Source organism: Gossypium raimondii, chromosome 8, assembly GCF_025698545.1.
Source record: "Gossypium raimondii isolate GPD5lz chromosome 8, ASM2569854v1, whole genome shotgun sequence".
In the NCBI taxonomy this organism is placed as follows: domain Eukaryota; kingdom Viridiplantae; phylum Streptophyta; class Magnoliopsida; order Malvales; family Malvaceae; genus Gossypium; species Gossypium raimondii.
The window spans coordinates 12,879,782-12,901,726 of NC_068572.1; the positions used below are offsets into that span (position 1 = coordinate 12,879,782).

The following is a 21,945-nucleotide window of genomic DNA, read 5'->3' on the forward strand; positions in this document are numbered from 1 at the left end:
AGCTCAAAAATGATTTTTTTACATTTTTAATCAATATAATATATAATATTAAACAAAAAAGACACGTGACATGTGTTGATAGCGCTACATAGCCGACCAACGCCGATCAATGGTCATTCAAAGCTAAAAGTTTTTTTTATATTTAAATATTTAGTATTATAATTTTATATTTCTAAATTAAATTTAATATTTTTATTTTAAATAAACTTAATTGTCTTGTGACATGACATTTTTTTCATTGACTAAAAAATGACACATAGTATTTTTTCATAAGTCAAAATTACTTAATGAGGGTTACAAAATAGACTAAAAATAAAATAATTTTATATTTTAAGTACTAAATTAAGAAAAAAAAAGTTAGAAATAGAGAGTGAATATTCCTTGAAGCACAATTTTTTTTTTTTAAACATCTCCAAAGTACATGTCAACGCGTTTTTTTTTTTGGAAATAAGCTACATCATGGTCGCCACAGTTTCAAACATCTGCTACGTCACGAAGGTGAAAGGGTTTCCAGCTATTGGCCTAAGCTCTGCCGTATTATGAGGGAAAAGTTAATGTTGAATGACAATGATGGAAAATAGTAGGCTTTTGTAAATTGATTTTTGACCAACATCTTGATTGGTTTTCTCATACGTTCTTAGATGCTAGAAAGAAATTTCAAGGGTTGAATGATTCAACACGGAGAATTAGTAGTTATAAACTTTTCCAAGCTTGACTGCTTCTGTCATACAAGCTCAACACTTTTTTTATGGTACAATTAGAGACTATATGAGTGAATATCTTTTAATAAAAACTTATCACTTCTTTCCAAAGCTCGAACTTGAATAGATTATATGAGTGAATATCTTTCAGTATCAGATCGGAGTTCCTTCCTAGAGCGGCTCAATCTCTGTTTCATTACAAGTTAATCAATGGCTTCAGTTTTTCATCCCTTTTTTTCCGCTTACATATTGCTGCTCCTACCTCTTGTTGCTGCTCAAAGTAGTGCTGGTGACATCCGCCCTAGCACCTTCATCGAAGCGACTGATGATGCAAACCCATGGCTTTCTCCTTCCAATCATTTCGCCTTGGGATTTCACCAACTTGAAAATAAAGATCAATTCCTACTTGCTATATGGTATTATAAAATACCAAACCGTACCATTGTTTGGTATGCAAATGGAGATAAACCTGCTCCGAGAAGATCCAAGGTGGAGTTAACTGCTGATCGAGGACTAGTTCTCACCGATCCTAAGGGTCTACTGATATGGAGATCTGATTTTGCCACCGGTGAAGTTGCGTTTGCTACAATGAATGATACAGGCAATTTTGTAGTTTATAGTGATTCTGAATCACTGTGGGAGAGCTTCAACAACCCTACTGATACACTGTTACCCACTCAGGTAATCGACAGGGGTGGTTTGCTTTCGTCTCGGCATAAAGAGAACAACTTCTCAAAGGGTAGATTCCAGTTTCGTTTACTTCCAGATGGAAATGCTGTGCTCAATTCCATAAATTTGGAGTCCAACTTTGCTTACGTTGCATACTACATTAGCGGCACTTATGATGAACAAAATTCATCCAATTCTGGTTTTCAAGTGAGGCTTGATCAAGATGGATCCTTTTACGTACTGAGAGGAAACAATCAGACACATTCACTTAGCTTAGGAGATGAAGCTCCTTCTGCAGATTACTATTACAGAGCGACTCTAAATTTTGATGGCGTTTTGACCCTGTCTAGTTATCCCAAGAACTCCACGGGCAGCAGTCGAAACTGGAGTGTGGTTAAGACCATTCCAGATAATATTTGCACAACTAATTTTGCGGAATTGGGTAGTGGAACTTGTGGCTTCAATAGTATCTGCACACTTAAACCCGACAAAAGGCCAGAATGTAAATGCCCACCAGGTTATTCTTTATCCGATGCAAATGAAGAGTACGGTAACTGCCAAGCAGATTTCATGCAGGGTTGTGAAGCAGAAGCACAAAATTCCTCACAAGATTTATACAAATTAGTGGAACTGCAAAATACAGATTGGCCGACTTCCGATTATGAGCGGATTAATCCTTGCAGTGTAAATGACTGTAAAGCTTACTGTTTGCAGGATTGTCTGTGTATTGTGGCTGTGTACAATGAGAATGGCTGTTGGAAGAAGTCACTGCCACTTCCATATGGGAGACAGGATACGCAAGTGACTTCCATCTCCTTTCTCAAAGTAACAAAAGATGAAATTGCCCATAAAACCCCTCCGACGATGCCAGACAAAAAGGGGAACCAGAATTCGCTGATAATTCTGATTTCAGTGCTCTTAGGTAGCTCTGTGTTTGTCAACTTCCTACTTGTTGGGATATTATGTATGGGATCATTTTTCTTGTACCAAAAAAAGATTTCAAGAAATCAGAGAAGCAAAACTATCATACAAAGCAGCTTAAGGTATTTTAATTATGAGGAGATGGAAGAAGCTACAAATGGATTCAAGGAGGAGCTGGGAAGGGGATCATTCGGCATCGTTTATAAAGGGGTAATAGACACAGATTCTCAATATCAGACTGAAGTTGCAGTTAAGAAGTTAGACAGGGTGGTTCAAGACACAGACAAGGAATTCAGAACTGAAGTGAGTGTGATTGCTCAAACACACCATAGGAATCTTGTCAAGTTGCTGGGATATTGTGATGAGAGTCAACATCGAATGCTGGTATACGAGTACTTAAGCAATGGGACCCTAGCAAGCTTTCTCTTTGGGGATATAAAACCAAGCTGGAACCAAAGGACACAAATTGCTGTGGGAATTGCTAGAGGACTGTGTTACTTGCACGAGGAGTGTAGCCCCCAAATAATCCATTGTGATATAAAGCCTCAAAACATACTTCTTGATGATTACTATGAAGCTCGGATCTCTGACTTTGGGCTGTCAAAGCTTTTAGGCACCGATCAATCCTTTACTAATACTAATATTAGGGGCACAAAAGGGTATGTAGCACCTGAATGGTTCAAGACCGTGCCCGTAAGTGTGAAGGTTGATGTGTATAGCTTTGGTGTCTTGCTGCTAGAAATCATTTGTTGTAGAAGAAATGTAGCGATGGATGTTGGTGAAGTAGAGAGAGCAATTTTGACAGATTGGGCTTGGGACAGCTTTTTGGAAGGCGCTGTCGATGCCCTTGTCGACACTGATGCAGAGGCCTTAAGTGACAAGATGAAGCTGGAGAGGTTTGTAATGGTGGCTCTTTGGTGCATTCAAGAAGACATCTCTCTCAGACCCACCATGAAGAAAGTTTTGCTGATGCTTGAGGGAATAATTCAGGTGCCTGCTCCTCCATTTACATCTCCATTAACTAGTTACAGTTGTCAAATTTGATGCATAATACTCACCTGCAACTACAAGGCCTCTCTTTTCTTCCGTATATGTATGCTGTTGTATAATTAGTTAACGCTTTGCTGTAACATTTGACGAATAAGCTTACGATGAAAATGAGAATGAGCAATTCAAGCAAAGATGAATGAGATTGACTACAAACGCTTTGACCGTTTTCTGGATGTTAAATAACGTATTACGTATTTTTTAAATATTATGTATAACAATTGTATAATTTATATTTAAAATTCATAATTATCCCTCCTAATAAATTTTTCCCATCAATTATTTGTTTGCATTGGAAACACACGGCAGTTTATCAAAGAATACCAAAGGTTTGAAAAGTAAAACAGGACTACTTGGATTATAATGATAATGGAGCATTTTTCTATGGCATTTATTAGTGTTGTACCAAACACCTGTGAACTTAGAATTCTGCACCATATGGTTAAAAAAGAAAATTCAAAAGTGATAACTCTTTTGACAGCTGGGATAAAGTTTACTAACGAGGTAGCAAGATATATATCTTACCTTTAGTTGTCTATAAAAAATACTTTCTAAGATAACATTTAAGGTTGTTATATAACAAATTTTTAAACTTTATTTTTACCATTTATAAAATTAATAAGTATCAATTACCTTCTTTACTAAACTAGTTTTTGTATAATAAATTTTATAATAATGAGGAATATAACCCGGCAAAATATGATTAGATCTGTTAATAGGTCAGATTATCCGTCCAGGTCAAAAATTTGCTTGAAATTTGAAAAGGTTTGGAGAAAAATATTAAGCCTAATAATGGGCTTGGGTAAAAATAGTTAGGCCTGTTTAAAATATAAATTGGGGTCAGGCTAAACATTCAAGGCTCGAGCCCAGCTCGGCCTGACCCATTTTAAATTTTATAATAATTTATATTATATTATTTTTATATATTATGTAATTTTAAACACATTTAAAAATTAAAAATATACTAAATATATAATACTATTTTATTGTAAACATTAAAATAATGTTAAGATGACTATAAAAAAATTCAATAAATAAAAAATATTAAATTAATAAATATCAAATTAATATAATATAAATATTTTTTAAAAATAATACGGGCGGGCCTAAGATGGGTTTGGATTAATCTTTTGCAAATATGATTGGGTTTGGACAAAATTTTAAGCTCATATTTTGAGTCGGGTCGGGCCTAGGCAAGCATAAACTATGTTAATACCTCTAAATGAAATCATGCTTAATTTTCTTAAAAGAAAAAAAATATTAGGAATTTATAGTTATAAATTTATATTATTTTAAAGTAGCTTTTTTTTTTTAGAATAGCAGCTGGATTTTTATTCAAAGATGAAAAGCCCAAAAAAGACAACTAAAGTTTCAAAAAAATAAAAGAAGAAAGACAAAATAAAAAATGCTCAATCGAATGAGCCCAAACCCAGCTAAAGAAAGAGGGCGCTTTAGAAACTTCTATATTTCAACCGAGAAAACCAACAGTCCCACCTCTTGAAAAGCAACAAAACATGGGGAAACTAATCGTTGAAAAAAGTTCATCATTTCTGATATTTTCATAGCCTTTCCCCTGCAAAAACCCTTCTTCTTCCTAAAAACAACATAGTCCCCAGATCTCTTCAGAAAATCAAACCTCTCCTATCCCTCTCCATTGCTCCTCTTGCAAACTCAGGGACTTCATCTCGTAAGCTCCATTGTTCTCCTGTCTTCAAGCCTTCAACAAATAGTAGGTGTGGAACTCCATTCACTGTTCAAGGACAATATTTGAAAATACAGGTGTGAAACTGATCCCCAAAAGATTTCCATCTCTGATTAAGGCTCCAATTTATGATCTATCCTCCCTTTCAGTTAACAATTTCTTTATGACAGATAGTGCATTTCCTTCAACCTCCGTGTCCATTAAACCTAGCCTCAATCCCTTCTGGATACTTTGAATGCATGCAAGCACTTCGGCCGCAAAGACAGAAGGTACGTTTTCATTAATAACCATTTTTTAGCTCAGAACTTGTCCCTCCTAGTTTCGAATCACAATCCCAAAGCATGATTTTTCCTCTTGTTTTCTGTAGGCCGCGTCAAAATTGATTATCACGAACGGGGATTTCGACGATTGCCAGCTTTTTGACTCCATCGATCTAACATGTAAGGGAACTTGTAAACTATTGATCTCTCGAATATGATTCCTTATTGAGTCTGGTATATAATTTCCAAATCTTCTCTAACCCTTATGAATCCGCTTATTTCTTTCTATTCAAATATCCTAGAGAGCACATGCAAACAGTCTACTGTGTGTTGGTGTTATGTTCAAAAAACTAGGTAATCCACTCTAGTAACTCCATATTTAACATCGTTTCATGCCAAATCTAGCCTAAATGATGCCATATATCATTTGTCATAGGGCAGTCCCGCAGGGCATGGGTACTTGATTCAATTTCACCTGGACATCGTGGATAGAAACTAGAATTAGTCATTCTTTTATAGTGTAGAATACTTAGGGTAGGCAGATAGTTCTTTGAGATTCACGAGATTGTGATTTTCAACTTAGAGAGCAATTTTAAGTCCCACAGTTTTTTTTGTAAAAGTTCCCAATTTGTTCTTGGTTGTATACATGGTTAGCTTTTGTGTCCTATTGTAATAGAGCTTTGTATGCGCTTCGGACTGTAAATTTTTCAAACGCCTCCCATCTCCACAATTGGTAATTATCATGTTAAAATTTGGACAGTGGGATATTCATGATTCTTTTAGCATCATTGTCACTAAACGTATCCTTATGAAATCCACTTTTCATTCCCTATTAACATTATCAATCAAATCCGTTATCAAAAGAGTATCCTGACAGAGTACACCATTTTGGATTCTGTAGTTTACAACTTTGGTGCCCATGCTGAATCTTGAACTAAAATTTTGATCCCACTACTTGCTCTCCAACCCAACCCCTCCTAGAGCACTCCCTTCGCAACCCAGATACTCTTCTAGGTATCGGAAGGTATATTCCCTAAACTTGCACTCTCAAAATTGGAGTTTGGATAATTCTTCGCTTTCAAAGTACACACAATTAATGAATTGGAATAATTAATCAATCACTAACCCTGTTTAGCAAGTAACAAAAGATTAAATTTATCTAAACTATGAAACCCTAAACCAAAATTCTCTTTAAGCTCATATAGCTGTCTCCAAGCACACCAAAGAATCCCCTGCTTTCTATGGCTCTTTTGCCACCAAAATGATGTGCAGATGTTCTTCATCTCGAAACATAACAATCTAGGTAATAAAAAACAAGCCATAGAATATGTAGGAATAGCTTCAAGAACTAATTTTATGAAAATTTCTTTACCACCTTACGATAGAAATTTAATGCTCTAATTGGTAATTTTTTGCTTCATGCGATCTTTTAAACCTTAAAACACCAATTTTTTTTCCTTTCTTACCATATTAGGGAGACCTAGATATTTTTCCAGATTCGAAGAAATTAGAGTGAATTCCTTAGCTGATCAATTGTGTTTGTACTGTAAAGAATCGCAGACTTCTCATAATTTACGCATTGACCTAAAGCTTCTTCATACTCTTACAAAATCTTCTTTAAAGTTTGAACCCCTGGATTTGAAGCCTCCCTAAACAATATACTGTCATCCGTAAAAAGTAAATAGGAAATCTTTGGACCCCTTCAACTTACTCTAGCTCCCTTCACCATCCCATCCTTTTAGCTAAGCACATTGGAACGACGGAAATGTGTAAGCGTACACAATCGCAACAAGTAATAAAGCGACAAGTAAATGTCGAGTTTAAATGCAACTTGAACAAGTCTTCAACGGCCTCTTTGCAAGCTTAAATAATCAACTAATAAGCTTATTTGAGTCAGCTCTTGGGATAGTTTTTGGGTTGTTCATTTCTTGGTCGGTTCGGTTCACTCGGTTCAATTTAATTGGACCACTTTTTTATAATTAATCAATAATAATTTATTAAGCTAAATTAAATTAGATATAAATTAAAATTAAAATTAATTATATAATGAATTAATACATATAATTTTGGACCGTCTTAGGCTAAAATCTAGTTCGTTTCGATACTTCAAATTGCTTCTCGATTTTGTGCTTCTAATAGTGTCTGTCGAATCGTTTTTCGCTTTTTGTGCAATCTGTCGAAAATAACCAAAATTTATCAAAACTAATTATAAAATTAACTAAAATTTAACATGTTCATATTTTAAGTGGGTTTTAATTATTTTGTAAAAATTAATTATTTTTCAACAAAAATTTTATCGAAACTGTATAATTTTAAGTTAAAAAGGGTATGTAAAAATATGCACATTTTCGTGTTTACACTCGATATTTGGTGCAAGTGTACTCAATCGCAACAAGTAATAAAATGACAAGTAAATGTCAAGTTATCGTACCCATAGGGACTGTGAAAAGAATTATTTATGAATGCTATTTACAACACTTTGGTGTAGAAAAATATTTTGTTTGAAGAGGGTGATTAAAAACTAAGATTTTAAACTAAGTGAACTAAATAAATAAATCTCAAATGCACGATTTCAAAATACGATTTTAATCAAGATAACATAATTGTGTTAGATTAATTACATTTCTTAACTTAGAATTATTAAAATCATGTTTATATTGTTACGAATAAGATCACGGCAACTTGGTAATTTGCTAACTTGTGAACATACTCACATACCAAAATCCATTTTCTCTTGACTATATCCTAATGTCAATTCAACCGATTAAAAAAATTTAATAGGCAAATATGTTATTGCACATACATATTTATTAAATCAAAATAATTTCTTTTATATATCCCTATGTCAATTCAAACAATTAACTCGATTTAATAAGCACATAAAAGACTATGTGAGGTAACAAAGTATCCTTACCTTGAAACAGTTTAATCACAATAATCTTGCAAGTTATGCAAGGAAAATGTATCGTCAGATACCGTTGCTAATCTATATCTCATCTACCTTAGATGATTAAACATGTACTGATTAAGTACTATGCCCATTAAATACAATTTCAATCTGTTTAAATAATTAATTCATTAGTTACCTAAAAATTGTAATGCAAGAATAACTTAGTCATAATTTTACTTAATCAAGCATATTACCGAGGCCTATAACAACATAACACTATTTTAATAATTGTCATGGGCATCAAGTTTCCCAACTTCATCTATCCCCAACTTCTTAAATATTGACATGGGCATTAAGTTGATACTCGCACCCAAGTCACATAGTGCCTTACCACAATATGTTGCTCCAATATTGGAAGGTATGGTAAAACATCTAGGATCCTTCAATTTTGGGGTAGTTTGTCTTGAAGATATACACTGCATTCTTTCATTAGGGCTACCGTCTCAAATTCTTCAAGTCTTCATTTTTTAGACAGGATATCCTTCATGAATTTGAGGTAGTTTGACATTTGTTTAAGTGTTTCAACCAACGGGATGTTGATATGAAGTTGCTTGAGTACGTCTAGGAATTTCTTAAATTGAATTTCCTGTTTTTGCTTCTGAAGTCTTTGAGGGTAGGGTGGTAGAGTCTTCTGCTTCTGCTTCTGAATTTCCTACTTCCTCGAATTCTCCGTATCATTAAGTAAAGCACATTGTGGTTAGTTTTTGAGTTCAGTTGCAAGTTGGCCCACTTGATTCTCTAAATTCCTTAGAGAGGCATCATTTTTTGCCATGTATGCCTTAAATAGATTCTTTAGGCTATTGAATGGTTCAACTTGGGTTGGTTTTTGAGCTTGTTGGGAAAAATTAGGTGGCTGGGTCGATCTAGGTTGGAGATAATTGTTACTGGTTCCTGCCCCTTGGTTACTCTAGGAAAAATTCGGGTAGTTTCGCCATGATGGGTTATAGAAATTGGATTGCAGCCCTTGCCTTCCTCGATTTTGGTTTTGATTACCTATGTAATATACAGATTCTGGGTACGATGGACATTCTTCGAACAAATGTCCTTCCCCACAATAATCACAGGCTATATTTTCAAATTGATTCTGTGGATGTGCTGCAAAACTATCAAACCCATTAGTAGTAAGACTTTTTTACATTGAGGATATTGATGACACTTGATATGCGAGTGAAGTAAGAGTGTCTACTTCATGTATTCCACTGACTCATCTTCCTGACGCTGCTCGATTGGTTGGCCATTTATAATTGTTGCTAGAAATCTTCTCAATGATTTCATAAGCCTCATTATAAGACTTAGAAAGGAGAGCACCATTAGCAGAAGCGTCCACTACCATCCTTGTGTGAGCATTGAGACCATTATAAAATGTCTCAAGTTGTAAACCAAAATGCAAAACTAACAACTTAATAAATAATGGTTTTTTTAAAACACAGTCCCCGACAATGGCGCAAAAAATTTGGAACGACAGAAATGTGTAAGTGTACACAATCGTAACAAGTAATGAAGTGACAAGTAAATGTCGAGTTATCGTACCCATAAAAACTGTGAAAAGAATTATTTATGAATGCTATTTACAACACTTTGTGAAGAAAAATATTTTTTTTGAAGAGGGTGATTAAAAACTAATATTTTAAACTAAGTAAACTGAATAAATAAATCTCAAATGCACGATTTCAAAATACAATTTTAATCAAGATGACATAATTGTGTTAGATTAATTACATTTCTTAACTTAGAATTATTAAACTCATGTATATATTGTTACTAATAAGTTCACGGCGTCTCGGTAATTTGTTAACTTATGAACATACTCACCTACCAAAATCCATTTATCTCTTATACATATCCCTATGTCAATTCAAACAATTAACTCGATTTAATAAGCAAATAAAAGAATATGAGACGTAACAAAGTATCATTGCCTTAAAACATTTTAATCACAATAATCTTACAAGTTATGCAAGGCAAATGTATAATCAGATAACGTTACTAGTCTAACCCTCATCTACCTTAGATGATTAAACATGCACTGATTAAGTACTGTGTTCATTAATTACAATTTTAATCCATTTAATAATTAATTCATTAGTTACCTAATAATTGTAATGCAAGAATAACTTAGTCATGATTTTACTTAATCAAGCATCTTGTCGAGGCCTATAACAACATAACACAATTTCAATAATTCTAACAATCGAAATGCAATTAACCTAAAACGAATTAAATTCAAGCTAAATTGATTAAATTAACCATTCCCACAATAGAAATATTCATAGATATGTTTAGCATAACAACAGAAATTAAAGAGATAGGGAACAAGAATCAAATTCGGTGTTTTTCGTGGCTTGACTAGTTGCTCCGTTCTTCCTTCTCCGTTGTCCTTGTCAACCAAGGCTTTTATGAACACTTAATTGCTGCTCTAAATAGCTGATGAACTCCCCTTTCCAAAGAGGAAAAATCAGCAAGAGAGCAAGGGAATTTTGGAATGAAAAAGAAGAAAGAAAATGGAGAGAAGAGAGAAAAGATGTGAATGTTGGGGCAATTTAGGTTGGGGCAAATCCATAAAGCCACCAATTGTGGAGGGGCTTGAATGCAACTTGAACAAGTCTTCAAGGGCCTTTTTGCAAGTTTAAACAATTAGCTAATAAGCTGATTTGAGTCAGATCCTGGGATAGTTTTTGGGCTGTCCATTTCTTGGTCGGTTTGGTTCACTCAGTTCAGTTCAACTGGACCAATTTTACATAACTAATTAATAATAATTTATTAACTCAGATTAAATTGGATATAAATTAAAATTAATTATATTATGAATTAATACATATAATTTTGGATCGTCTTAGGCTAAAATTTAGTTCGTCTCGATAATTCAAATTGCTTTTCGATTTTGTGCTTCTAGCAGTGTCTGCTGAGTCATTTTTTACCCTTTCTACAAATCTGTCAAAAATAATCAAAATTCATCAAAATTAATTATAAAATTAAATAAAATTTAACATGTTCATATTTTAAGTGTACTTTAATTATTTTGTAAAAAATAATTATTTTTTCAACCAGAATTTTATCGAAATTGTATGATTTTAAGTTAAAAAAGGTATGTCAAAATGTGTAAATTTCCGTGTTTCCACACATTACAGTCGATAACCCCTCCCTACACACCAAGAAAAGATACGGCTTAAAGGATCCCCTTGCCTTAACCCCCTTGTTGGCTTGAACTTTTAACCTTCACACCCATTTATCACAATTGAATATAAGACGAAATTGATGCAGTGCATAATAAAATCTACCCACGAACTAGCAAAGCCTATCTTCAATAGCATTTAACGTAAAAAAGATCATTCAACATGATCATATGCTTTACTCATGTTCAATTTTAACGCCAAAAAACCTCTCCTCCTTGCTCTTTTTTGCTTGTATGTATGTAGAACTTTATATGCAAGTAGTATGTTATCAGTGACCAATCTGCCTGTGACAAAGGCACTTTAAGCCTCATTTATACAACAATCTAGAACTTTTTGGAAGCAATTTACTACTATTTTAGAAATTATCTTGTATAGAACTGAGCATAAACTTATAGGTCTAAAGTTTGATAAGTTCGTGAGTTGAACAAATTTTGAAATGAGAACAATATTAGTAGCATTGCAAGATTCGAGGGACATACCTTCATTAAGAATACTTAGGCAAAAATCGCTCACATCTCGTCCAATATGTGCCAAAATTGTTGATAAAAATTACCGAAAAGTTGTCACTACTCGCTACTTTCGTTGGTCCCATACTTTTCTTAGTAGTAAAAATCTTCTCCTTCGATAAGCTTCTGTTAACATCTGATTCATTTTCTAAAAGTATGTGCCATATTTCCCGCTACTTTTGAAGAGAACAACTCATTAAAATAAATACGAGCCATCATCGTCATCTCCTCTTCTTCATGCTAGATCATGCCCCTTTCATTCTCCAAAACCCTTATTCAATTAGCGTGTTTCTTTAATATGCAATTCTATGAGAAAACGTTGTGTTTTTGTCACCCATTTTTAGCCAATTTGCTTGGGCCTTTTGTCCCCAGCAAATTTTTTATTTCTCCATCTCCCAATTTAATTGCATTTTAATATCAATAAGTTCTTCAAATGTTTCATCGTCTCATTTTGCTTCCATAAGTAATTCCAACCTATTGTTCAAGTTTTCTGCTCCCTCACCCCGTTTCATTTTTATATCCCTCTCCCATTTCTACAATGCTTTTTTTAAAGCATCCAATTTGGTTAAAATATCATCGAATTTAGACTCCCACACCCTACGAATAATTATTTCGCATGAATCTTGCAAGACTCACAATGTTTCAAATCTAAACTTTCTACGCCTTTATTTCCTCCCTGGTTAGTTTTAACTAACAATGGACAGTGCTTCGAAAAAGGAGAGATAAATTATCAATAGAATAATTAGGGAATAAACTTAGCCAATCTACATTCATCACTAATCTGTCTAATCGTTCTCTAATATTTGTTTCTGATAAATTACCTCTCTCCCAAGTGTGCAGGAACCTAAAACACCACCATCCACTAACTGGCAATCCTCAAGCACATTTCGAAAGTTCTTCATATGCCTTTCATCCCTTGGATTTCCTCCCACTTTCTCATGAGCATATAGAATCTCATTAAAATCCCCACAAATTAGCTAAGGTACAACACAATTTTCCCCAAGGCACCGAAGTAGATTCCAACTATCTTCTCTATGTCTTACAACTGCGGTTCCGTAAAAACCCGTAAATCTCCATTTCAAACTTCCACATTCCTCTTAAATATTTGTATCAAGATGAGATATAGAGAAACTCAGAATACTAACCAACACATTTCCATTCCATGGAATATTAAGGCCTCCTCTAGAACCTTCTGTTTGAAAATTAATCCCATTTGTGAATCTACATCTCATTTGCAATTTCTGTAACGGGTCGTTTTCAGTGAAATCAGAAAAGTGGTCTTGGGACCACAAATCTAAAGTCGTAAAATTTTTATAAAAATTTATGAAAAAGGACTAAACTGTGTAAAGTGCAAAAGTTGTGTTATATTAGCTAAAGGTGTTAAATAGCTATAGAACCTTAAAGTAGAAGTATTTATGTGGTAATTAGACCATTAAAAATGAGTTATTGAATGTGCAGGGCTTAGTAATTGAGTAATTTTGAAAGTTAAGTAATGGTAATATGGTAATTAGGCAATTAAATGATAAAAATAAACAAAACAAAAGCTAGCTATCATCTTTTCCTATTTCTTTTTTTCTTCAATCGAAAAACACAAAGAAAATAGGAGTTTTGAAGGTTGAAATTCGGTTAGGCTAAATCCATTGCATGTAAATGAAGTTTTTGCTCGTTTTAATGATTTTTATATTTTCGGGATCGTTGTAGCTTAAGCTAGCTAAATAGGGGACTAATTTGCAATATGAAGTAAATTCTAGGGTTTTTCCATGTGAGCATTCTAGTTGTTCTTGAAGTTTAATGGAAGAATATGAAATTTTTTTGTTAAATAAACAACTTTTGTTAAGTGATTTTTAGTGAAATTGTCAAATAGGGATTAAATTGAAAAATATAAAAATTATGTGTTAAATATGTGAAATTGTGAAATGTATGAGCTGTTATATGCACATATGAAATTTGGCAAGGCTTATATAGGGATGAAATTGCATAAATTTCATTTTATAAGCCTAGGGACTAAATTATAAAGAAGTCAAATGTTTAGGAGTAAAATGATAATTTTTCCATAGCATGAAATTTGGATTGAATTGAATAGAATTGTGATTAATGTAGTTAAATTTGATTTTATAGATCAAGAAAAGAAACTTTCAAAATTAAATCGAGGAAAGGATAAAGTCGTGAACTAAACGATCGTATTTCTTCGTACGAGTTTAAGGTAAGTTCGTACAATTAATTTGAGTATTTATATACTTTAATTAAAATATATGCATGTGAACGGTTTAATTAGCATGTATGATTATCGAACGGTTTAAAATCATGTTTTTCATATAGTATTGGATTCCAATCGAGCAGACTTCGATGACATTGAAAGTAACGCACTAGCCTCCATTCACGGAGTATCGTCTTCTGGTTCGAGACTCGTATCTGAGGGTTGTGGAGGAGAGGCTAAGGAAGCCTTCTTCCCAATGATGAATGAATGGTTCACCAAGTTCGTACGGACGAACACGGTTGCTCAACAACCTCCACCCCCTCCTATTCCCCAATCAATTCCCGTTATTCCTCAGTGTACTGAACCAATCTGAGTTATTAAACCTCCTGTTGATAAAATTCGCAAATACGGGGCTGAAGAGTTTAGGGCCGCAGTTGATGCTGATCCAAAGAGAGTCGAGTTTTGGCTAGAGAATATGATCAAGGCTTTTGATGAACTGTCTTGTAAGCCATCAAAATGTGTTAAATGTGCTGTATCTCTTTTGAAATATTTAGCTTACTAGTGGTGGAATACCTTGATTTTAGTGGTGCCGAGAGAGAGAATCACTTGGGAATTCTTCCAATCTGAGTTTCGTAAGAAATATTAGTCAACGATTTCTCGATCAAAAGCGTAAGGAATTTCTAGAATTGAAATAGGATCGTATGACCATATCTAAATATGAAAGAGAATTCGTCTGATTAAGTAAGTATGCCCGAGAGTGCATTCCCACTGAAGTAGTTGTGTAAACATTTTGTAGACGGGTTGAATGAAGACATTAAGTTGTTAGTTGGAATACTTGAACTGAAAGAGTTTGTTGTCTTATTTGATAGAGCATACAAAGCCGAAGAGCTTAGCAAAGAAAAGAGAAGCTGAATTTGAAGCTAGAGATTCAAGGAAGAAATTTACAGGAAAGTCTTATCAATTAACATCGAAGAAATCTAAAGAACACCATTACCATCCTGCTGTTTGTTTCAGGTGTGGTTCTTTTGACCACTACCTTAGAGATTGTCTTGAGAAGTCTGAGAAAGAAAAAGCTCAATCTGTGAGGCCGAGCAGTATTGTTACTGGAGGGAGACCACCTTGAAACACTGGAAATATGAGTGGTAGTCGAAGTGCAATGAGGGATTTTGTAGTGAGATCCGGGGCACGGGCGCCAGCTAGAGCTTAAGCCATTTGTGCTCGCGAAGATGCTTTGGTGCCAAATATTATCACTGTTACTTTTTCTCTTTATAACACTGATGTAACTGCTTTAATTGATCCCAGATCAACTCATTCATATATATGTACAAACTTAGAATCTAGTATGTCCTAATTGAAAAAGTTTGCAAGAATTGAATGTATCTGCATGGTTTTTGAATTGAATGAGAAATGTACATGAAATGTTTGATTGATTGAGTTATAAGTTTGGTAATTCTCTATAACCTTGTTTCGGCGTCGGATACGGGTTAGGAGTGTTACACTTTCGCCATCCTCTTCCGATCTAGCTTAGTCTCCATTAAGAAGACAATTTGAGGATTAATAGACTTTAACATAAATCAAAGCTTTAAAACAACCTGCGAACTCCTCAATCCGCAAACATTCCATGATAAAAGTTTCATGGCGACCAGTCGGCTTGCCCCTTGGTAGCCGTCGATATCTAATTTTAGTGAGCATTATTTCCCTCAACTAAAGCTCCAAATGAATTAGTAGAAGCAGGAACATTAGGACCCGTTTCTTTAGTTCTGGGTCATTTCTCCTCATTAATAGGCACTATTGGGTCATCTTCAACATCATAGACCATATTGATTCAACCCATTTGACTAGAAGAACCACTCTAATTTGAGAAATAAATATTAGAAAAACATTTCAAATTAAATCCTAGAATCGGATTGATATGATTTCCAAATCCATTCCTCCATTCATCCCTCTGATTACTCGTTAATTCATGCCATGGTTGGTTTCTTTCCTTAGATGCATCATCCCTTTTCTCTCGACGTCAAACACTACTTGTAGTAATGACCCTTTGTGTCACTGCCTTCAAAGAGATACTCCATTCGAACTCCATGATTTCTCCTTTAAGATTCAATCTAACAGGGAAGAACTTATCACTGTGACCTAAACAACCACATAATAAGCAAAATAGCATAAGCTTTTCGTATCGAAAATTCGCATAAGTGAATATCGATAAAGGAAGAATAATTTTCTTCTTTCTTTTGAACGATTTTCAAGCATCACGATTAATCAGAGATTATACATGATATTGCGAGATCTAGTGTAACACCCCTCGTTTGACCGAATCACCAGGTCCAAGCTATAGAATGTCAGATTTGTTGTCGGTTTAACTGTCGTCAAATATTCTACAGACAAATCATTCAAACATCTATTCATAACGTAAACACATTCATATCATGATAACAATCTTTTTCGAGTCTTAATTGACCTTACAAAAAGCTCTTTTGTTAGTCCGAACATGAAATAAAACTAAATTGTAAAGTTTCAAAATTTCAGATGATGTCTCAACGTGAGGGAGTTCCTCTTCGTGACGTGATATACTAACTTGGTCTGTAACGCCCTAGAATTTTTATTTTTGTTCCTATGAAGGTGTGACACAATTTTGTATCTACTTCAGTGGTTAAGTGTTCTGGGTGTGTGAGAGGTCCCAAGTTCAAGCTAGGACTTGGGCAAATTTTGGTATTTTTATGAATAAGCCTTATCTTTGGTCAGTAGGATTTTAAGTAAAAGTTGGAAAATAATAACCGAATGGGCCTACTAGTCTGGTGGATAAGTGAAGTGTTAGTGTGAACGAGGTCCTGTGTTCAATTCTCTGTAATGGCGTTAAGACAGTATTTTTGCTCCAATTTCGACTAAGAGTTGTGTTAGGGCAAAATTTTGAGTAGTTGTGTTTTAGTGGGTTAATAGGGAGTGATTTTAGGAGATAATGGGGGAGAGGTTATTAGAAAATAATCTGATTATCTTTTTGTTGTAGAAAAAAAGTAAAGTTTCGGTTTTCCTTTAACTACCCAAACTTTTTTGACGTTTTCTTATTCTTTTTTTCCTTCTCTGCTGAGTCTTTCCCCTCGTTATTGCCGAAATTTCCATTATTTTTCCCCTTCTGATTCTTTCTTTATTTTCCAATTGATTTGGTTGGTCATTGTTGGTTGCGTGTGTTTGGTAAGTAACAGTTTTGTCTATTGTTAATCGTTCTTGGTTAATCACTGAAAGGGGGATTCCTTTTTGGTGTTTAGGAGTTAATAAAGGGGCTGATGGTTTTGAATCGACGATGTGATTGTGCGAAGTTCTGGTTACTCAAGTGAGGTAAGGGTTTTTTAGGTTTTTAGTCGAGTTCCATCGAAAATTTGTTAATTAAATACGAATTAAGTGATTAATCTGGAGATTTTTTGGTCGATTAATAGGTTTTGGAGGCTTAGGAGTGTTTACGCATTAGAAACGATACTAGGTGTGTACCCGAAATGCAGAAAATGTGATTTGACAAAAAGCTAATTTCTTGCTGTCGAGAAATAAGAGAAATAAGAGAAAATGATGTAAAATATTTTAGAGAACGGAAATAAGTGTGTTATACACTTGGAAATCAACATTCTGCACTAAAATAGTTTTGGACAGCAACAACACTCTATCTTTGAAAAATCATCAAAAATAGTGGAAATTGAGTTAGAGGTTGAATAAAATACGAAATTAAATTTTGTTGAGTCTAGTTTTTCATGGAAGAAATAGTGTAAGCAATGAAATTGTGAGTTATGAGATATAAGGAATTTTATGAGACAAGGTCAGAATGTGTTTTGAGTTCCTTTATTCTGACTTTGGAAAAAATCATCGAAATTTGTAAAAAAATAATTTTAGGCTTAAATTTAAATGTTTAAATCCTTATCGAGTCTATTTTCAAGCGAAACAAACGAAAACATCATCCGAATTTCGTACTAAGAGATAAATAATTTTTAGTGAGCTATCAAACAGCAGAATCGAGATAGATTTTTGAAAACATCAAGCGGATCTTAATTTAGAATTTTGTAGCTCAAGATATAAATAATTTAAGGACGTTGACTCAAGTAGACAGCTTTGAATGAACATATAAGTAAATAGTGAAAACATATGTGAATATTTAGCTAGCATGAGTTACAATAAAAATGGATCACATGGCTAAGGTCAATTTGGGCCGAGTGGGCCACGTGCACACATGGGCATTTAGGCCTATTTTTATCAGAATGTTTCTAAGGTTGCACGGGTCGCCCAAGTTGACTGTGAACCTACTGTAAGGTCGGTAAGCGCTACTTAAAACGCTTAAATGTGTAAAATTAACTGAATGATATCTATATTGAGCATGTTAATATCTAAACCGAATATATGTACTAAAATTGCATAATAGCATATCGTCCATTATATGTTGCATTGCATTGGGTTGGGGTTGTTATTCAGAAGAAGTGTACTGAATGGTTTTAAGCCTAATTTACTGGTAGCTCAATTAGAAACTACTATTTTGTGCCGCATTTGGTACTACTTAGAGTGTAGGGATAGGTGGGTTGAATATATCCCCACATGGAGTGTAAGGTTGTGCGGAGATGATGTGTAGAGGCTAGATGGGTCAGATTTTGCTACTCCATAACTGTTACGGCTACTGATACTGTGATGGGCTAAGGCCCTACTGCATTTTTGACACTTTACTGAGATGGGTTAAGGCCCAAACTGTCACTGATACTTGAAAGGGCTTAGGCTTAAGACTGTTCAACGACGGATGTTTCAAAACAAATGTTTTAAATTAATAAAGACGAGATTTTATGTTCTAACAAAGGTTTACTAAAGATAATAACATGGAATGTTTTCAACGTAACAACGAGGTTTCAAAAACAGTATCTTGTGACATTGCCAGATACGGCCATAACGTCTAAGCTGAGTTTGGGGTGTTACATTTAATGGCATCAGAGCGAAGTTGCAAAACTCAGCTGTGGATTATGGGTTTTAAATTTGATCTTTAAAAAATTAGTTTTTAAAGTATTTGAAATATTTCTATTGGGTATGTGGTGCACGAAGTCTCCGGTGTCGATCCTGTAAGTGTTCTGAAACTGATACCTGCTATGATATTTTGAAACAGGTATATGTTATGATATTCGGAAACTAATGTAGGTAGTATACTGTGAAAATACTCTAGATGGTGTATATTGAAACTGTAGTAAAACTAACAGAGACTACGACTTACGAAAATCACTTTGAATTATTGAAGTTGTAACATAAAACATCTGCTAGTAAATACTGAAACTGAAACTGATGCATAAAAATTCGTAATACAGTTAAATTTGAATAAACATGAGTGCACGAGGTATTCGTGGATATGGTACTCAAGGCCGAGGTAGAGGCTGTAGGGGGTTTGATCTGAGTCCTCTTCCCTGGGTAATATACTTAATTTAGACACGAGTGAGATGCTAGTATCACCTGCTATTGAGACTGAGTCTCATGATCGCATGGCTGGGGACGACGCATTGTCCCATGCTATGTTGAGGATATTGAAGAGGGTTGTTGAGGCTAATACTGGATCTGGGGGCCATGGGTCGGTTACTGAATGACTCCAGTTCAATGGAGCTGAGCTGTTCAGGGGTATCATTAGGGTCGCTCTTAATGTGGCCGAGTACTAGATTGAGGCCATGGAGAGGATCATGGATGACCTGGATTGCACATTTGAGCAGAAATTAAAGGTTGTAGTCTCGTTACTGCATGATGAGGCTTATTAGTGGTGGCTTACTATTAAGGAGTGCACTTAGCCCGAACGTCTGACCTGAAAGTTCTTTAAGACCGCTTTTCAAGGGAAGTATATGAGAGCTAGTTATGTAAATGCCGTAGAAGGGAGGTCCTGAATCTAACACAAGGAGAACAATCAGTGGCCGAGTATGAGGTCGAATTCCTGTGACTGAGCCGCTATACGCGAGGTACGGTGGTGACTAAGTATAAGCGTTGTGTTCGCTTTAAGGATAGCCTCAGAGATAATTTGAGAGTCTTGATAACTCTGCAGGGGGAGTGTGATTTTTCTTCATTGGTTGAGAAAGCGAAGATTACCGAGGAAGTTAAGCGCGCTGAACGCCAAAACCATGATAGGGAGAGTGGTAGGAACAATAGGGATTCAGAGCCATCGAGTTCTATGCAAAGGCCTAAGAAAAAGGCCAGAGCTGATGGGCCAGTTAGAGTTAGGCCCCTTGTTACTACTATTGGACTGTAGCCATGTGTCAACTGTGGTAGACGCTATCAGGGCGAGTGTTGGAGAAGGATTGAGGCGTGTTTGAGGTGTGGATCATTGGATCATCGCATTAGAAAGTGTCCGTTGAGGGCCGATAGATGCAAGCTCAGGGTACTGGTACTGCACAGCCACAAAGGGTAGCATAGCAGCCACCTAGAAGCTGTGGTTAGGCTAGGGGTGGTAATGGCATAGGTCGTGGACAAAGAGCACCAGACAGAGGTGTTGGACAGACTAAGGCAAGGTAACCTGCTTTAATTTATGCTGCACGTCGTTGAGAGGACAAAGATGCTTCGGATGTCATCACGGGTACATTTCATATTTATGATGTGCCTTGTACTGCATTGATAGATATAGGATCTACGCAGTCCTATGTTGTCTGTTTTGTTTCCAAAAACTTAGGGATTCCAGTTGAGTGTACTTCTAGTGAGGTGACTGTGTTGAGCCCGCTAGGGCAATCTGTTAGAGTTAGCAAACTGTACAGGGATGTTCCTTTAGAGGTTCAAGGGATTATATTTCTAGCTGATTTATGGAGCTTTTGTTTGGGGAGTTCGATATGATTTTGGGGATGGACTGGTTGGTCAAGCATTGTGTCAGTTTGAACTGTGTGACTAAGAGGACCGTATTGAGAACTGAAGACGGTAATAAAGTAGTTGTGATTGGGGAACATCGGAATTACTTGGCTAACGTGACCTCTGCACTAGTAGCTGAGAAACTGGTTCGCAAGGGATGTGAGGCGTATTTGGCCTACGTAAGTGTTTCCGCTTCTAGGGTCTCTTCTATGAAGGACATCAGAACTGTGAGGGATTTTTTGGACGTCTTTTTTGAGGAGCTACCGAGTTTATCTCTGAATCGAGCTTTTCCCTGGTACAGCTTCTGTGTATATCGCTCCCTATTGAATGGCACTGAAGGAGCTTACAGAACTTAAGGCTCAAATTCAGAAGTTATTGGATCGTGAGTTTATCGGTCCTGATGTGTCACCGTGGGGAGCACTAGTATTGTTTGTTAAGAAAAATGATGGATCCATGAAGATATGTATCGACTACAGACAACTAAATAAGTTGACTATTAAGAACAAGTATCCACTTCTGAGGATTGATGATTTGTTTGACAAGTTTTGAGGGGCATTTGTGTTCTCCAAAATTGACTTGTGTTTTGGGTATATCAGTTGAGGGTTAAGGAGGCTCATGTGCATAAGACGGCATTTAGGACTCGTTATGGTCACTACAAGTTCCTAGTGATGCCATTTGGACTAAATAATGCACTGGTAGCTTTCACGGATCTGATCAACTGAGTGTTTTAGCCCTACCTGGATTGGTTTGTAGTGGTGTTCATCGATGACATATTAGTTTATTCGATGACTGAGGATGAGCATGATGAGCACTTTAGGATTGTTCTTCAGATTTTGAGGGAAAAATAGCTCTATGCTAAGTTCAGCAAGTGCGAGTTCTAGTTACGTGAAGTAACATTTCTGGGTCAAGTGGTGTCTGTTAAGGGGATTCGAGTCGATCTTCGAAAAATAGATGTTGTATTGGATTAGAAGCAGCCTAAGAATGTGTCTAAGAT

The 21,945-nt window shown here is 35.4% G+C and overlaps 1 protein-coding gene and 1 long non-coding RNA gene across 9 annotated transcripts; both read left to right on the plus strand.

The window, feature by feature from the left end:
• Positions 1-717: 717 nt before the first annotated feature.
• LOC105790849 (G-type lectin S-receptor-like serine/threonine-protein kinase RLK1) lies at positions 718-3,494 on the plus strand. Its single transcript, XM_012618637.2, has one exon. The coding sequence runs from the start codon at positions 912-914 to the stop codon at positions 3,333-3,335; it is 2,424 nt and encodes an 807-aa protein (XP_012474091.1). The 5' UTR covers positions 718-911; the 3' UTR covers positions 3,336-3,494.
• A 1,316-nt stretch (positions 3,495-4,810) lies between these two features.
• On the plus strand, positions 4,811-15,576 carry LOC105790851 (uncharacterized). 8 transcript variants are annotated; one of them, XR_008198592.1, is made up of 6 exons: positions 4,811-5,117; positions 5,211-5,309; positions 5,408-5,480; positions 6,202-6,324; positions 14,048-14,132; positions 14,249-15,576. It is a non-coding gene; the product is annotated as an uncharacterized LOC105790851 (long non-coding RNA). The 8 variants fall into 8 exon arrangements; XR_008198590.1 differs by lacking the exon at positions 6,202-6,324 and having other exon boundaries at positions 4,814-5,117; XR_008198594.1 differs by lacking the exon at positions 6,202-6,324 and having other exon boundaries at positions 4,814-5,117; positions 14,270-15,576.
• The last annotated feature ends 6,369 nt before the right edge of the window (positions 15,577-21,945 follow it).

Coding starts and splice junctions, on each gene's coding strand:
- LOC105790849 (XM_012618637.2), top strand. CDS start 912: ATGGCTTCAGTTTTTCATCCCTTTTTTTCCGCTTACATATTGCTGCTC.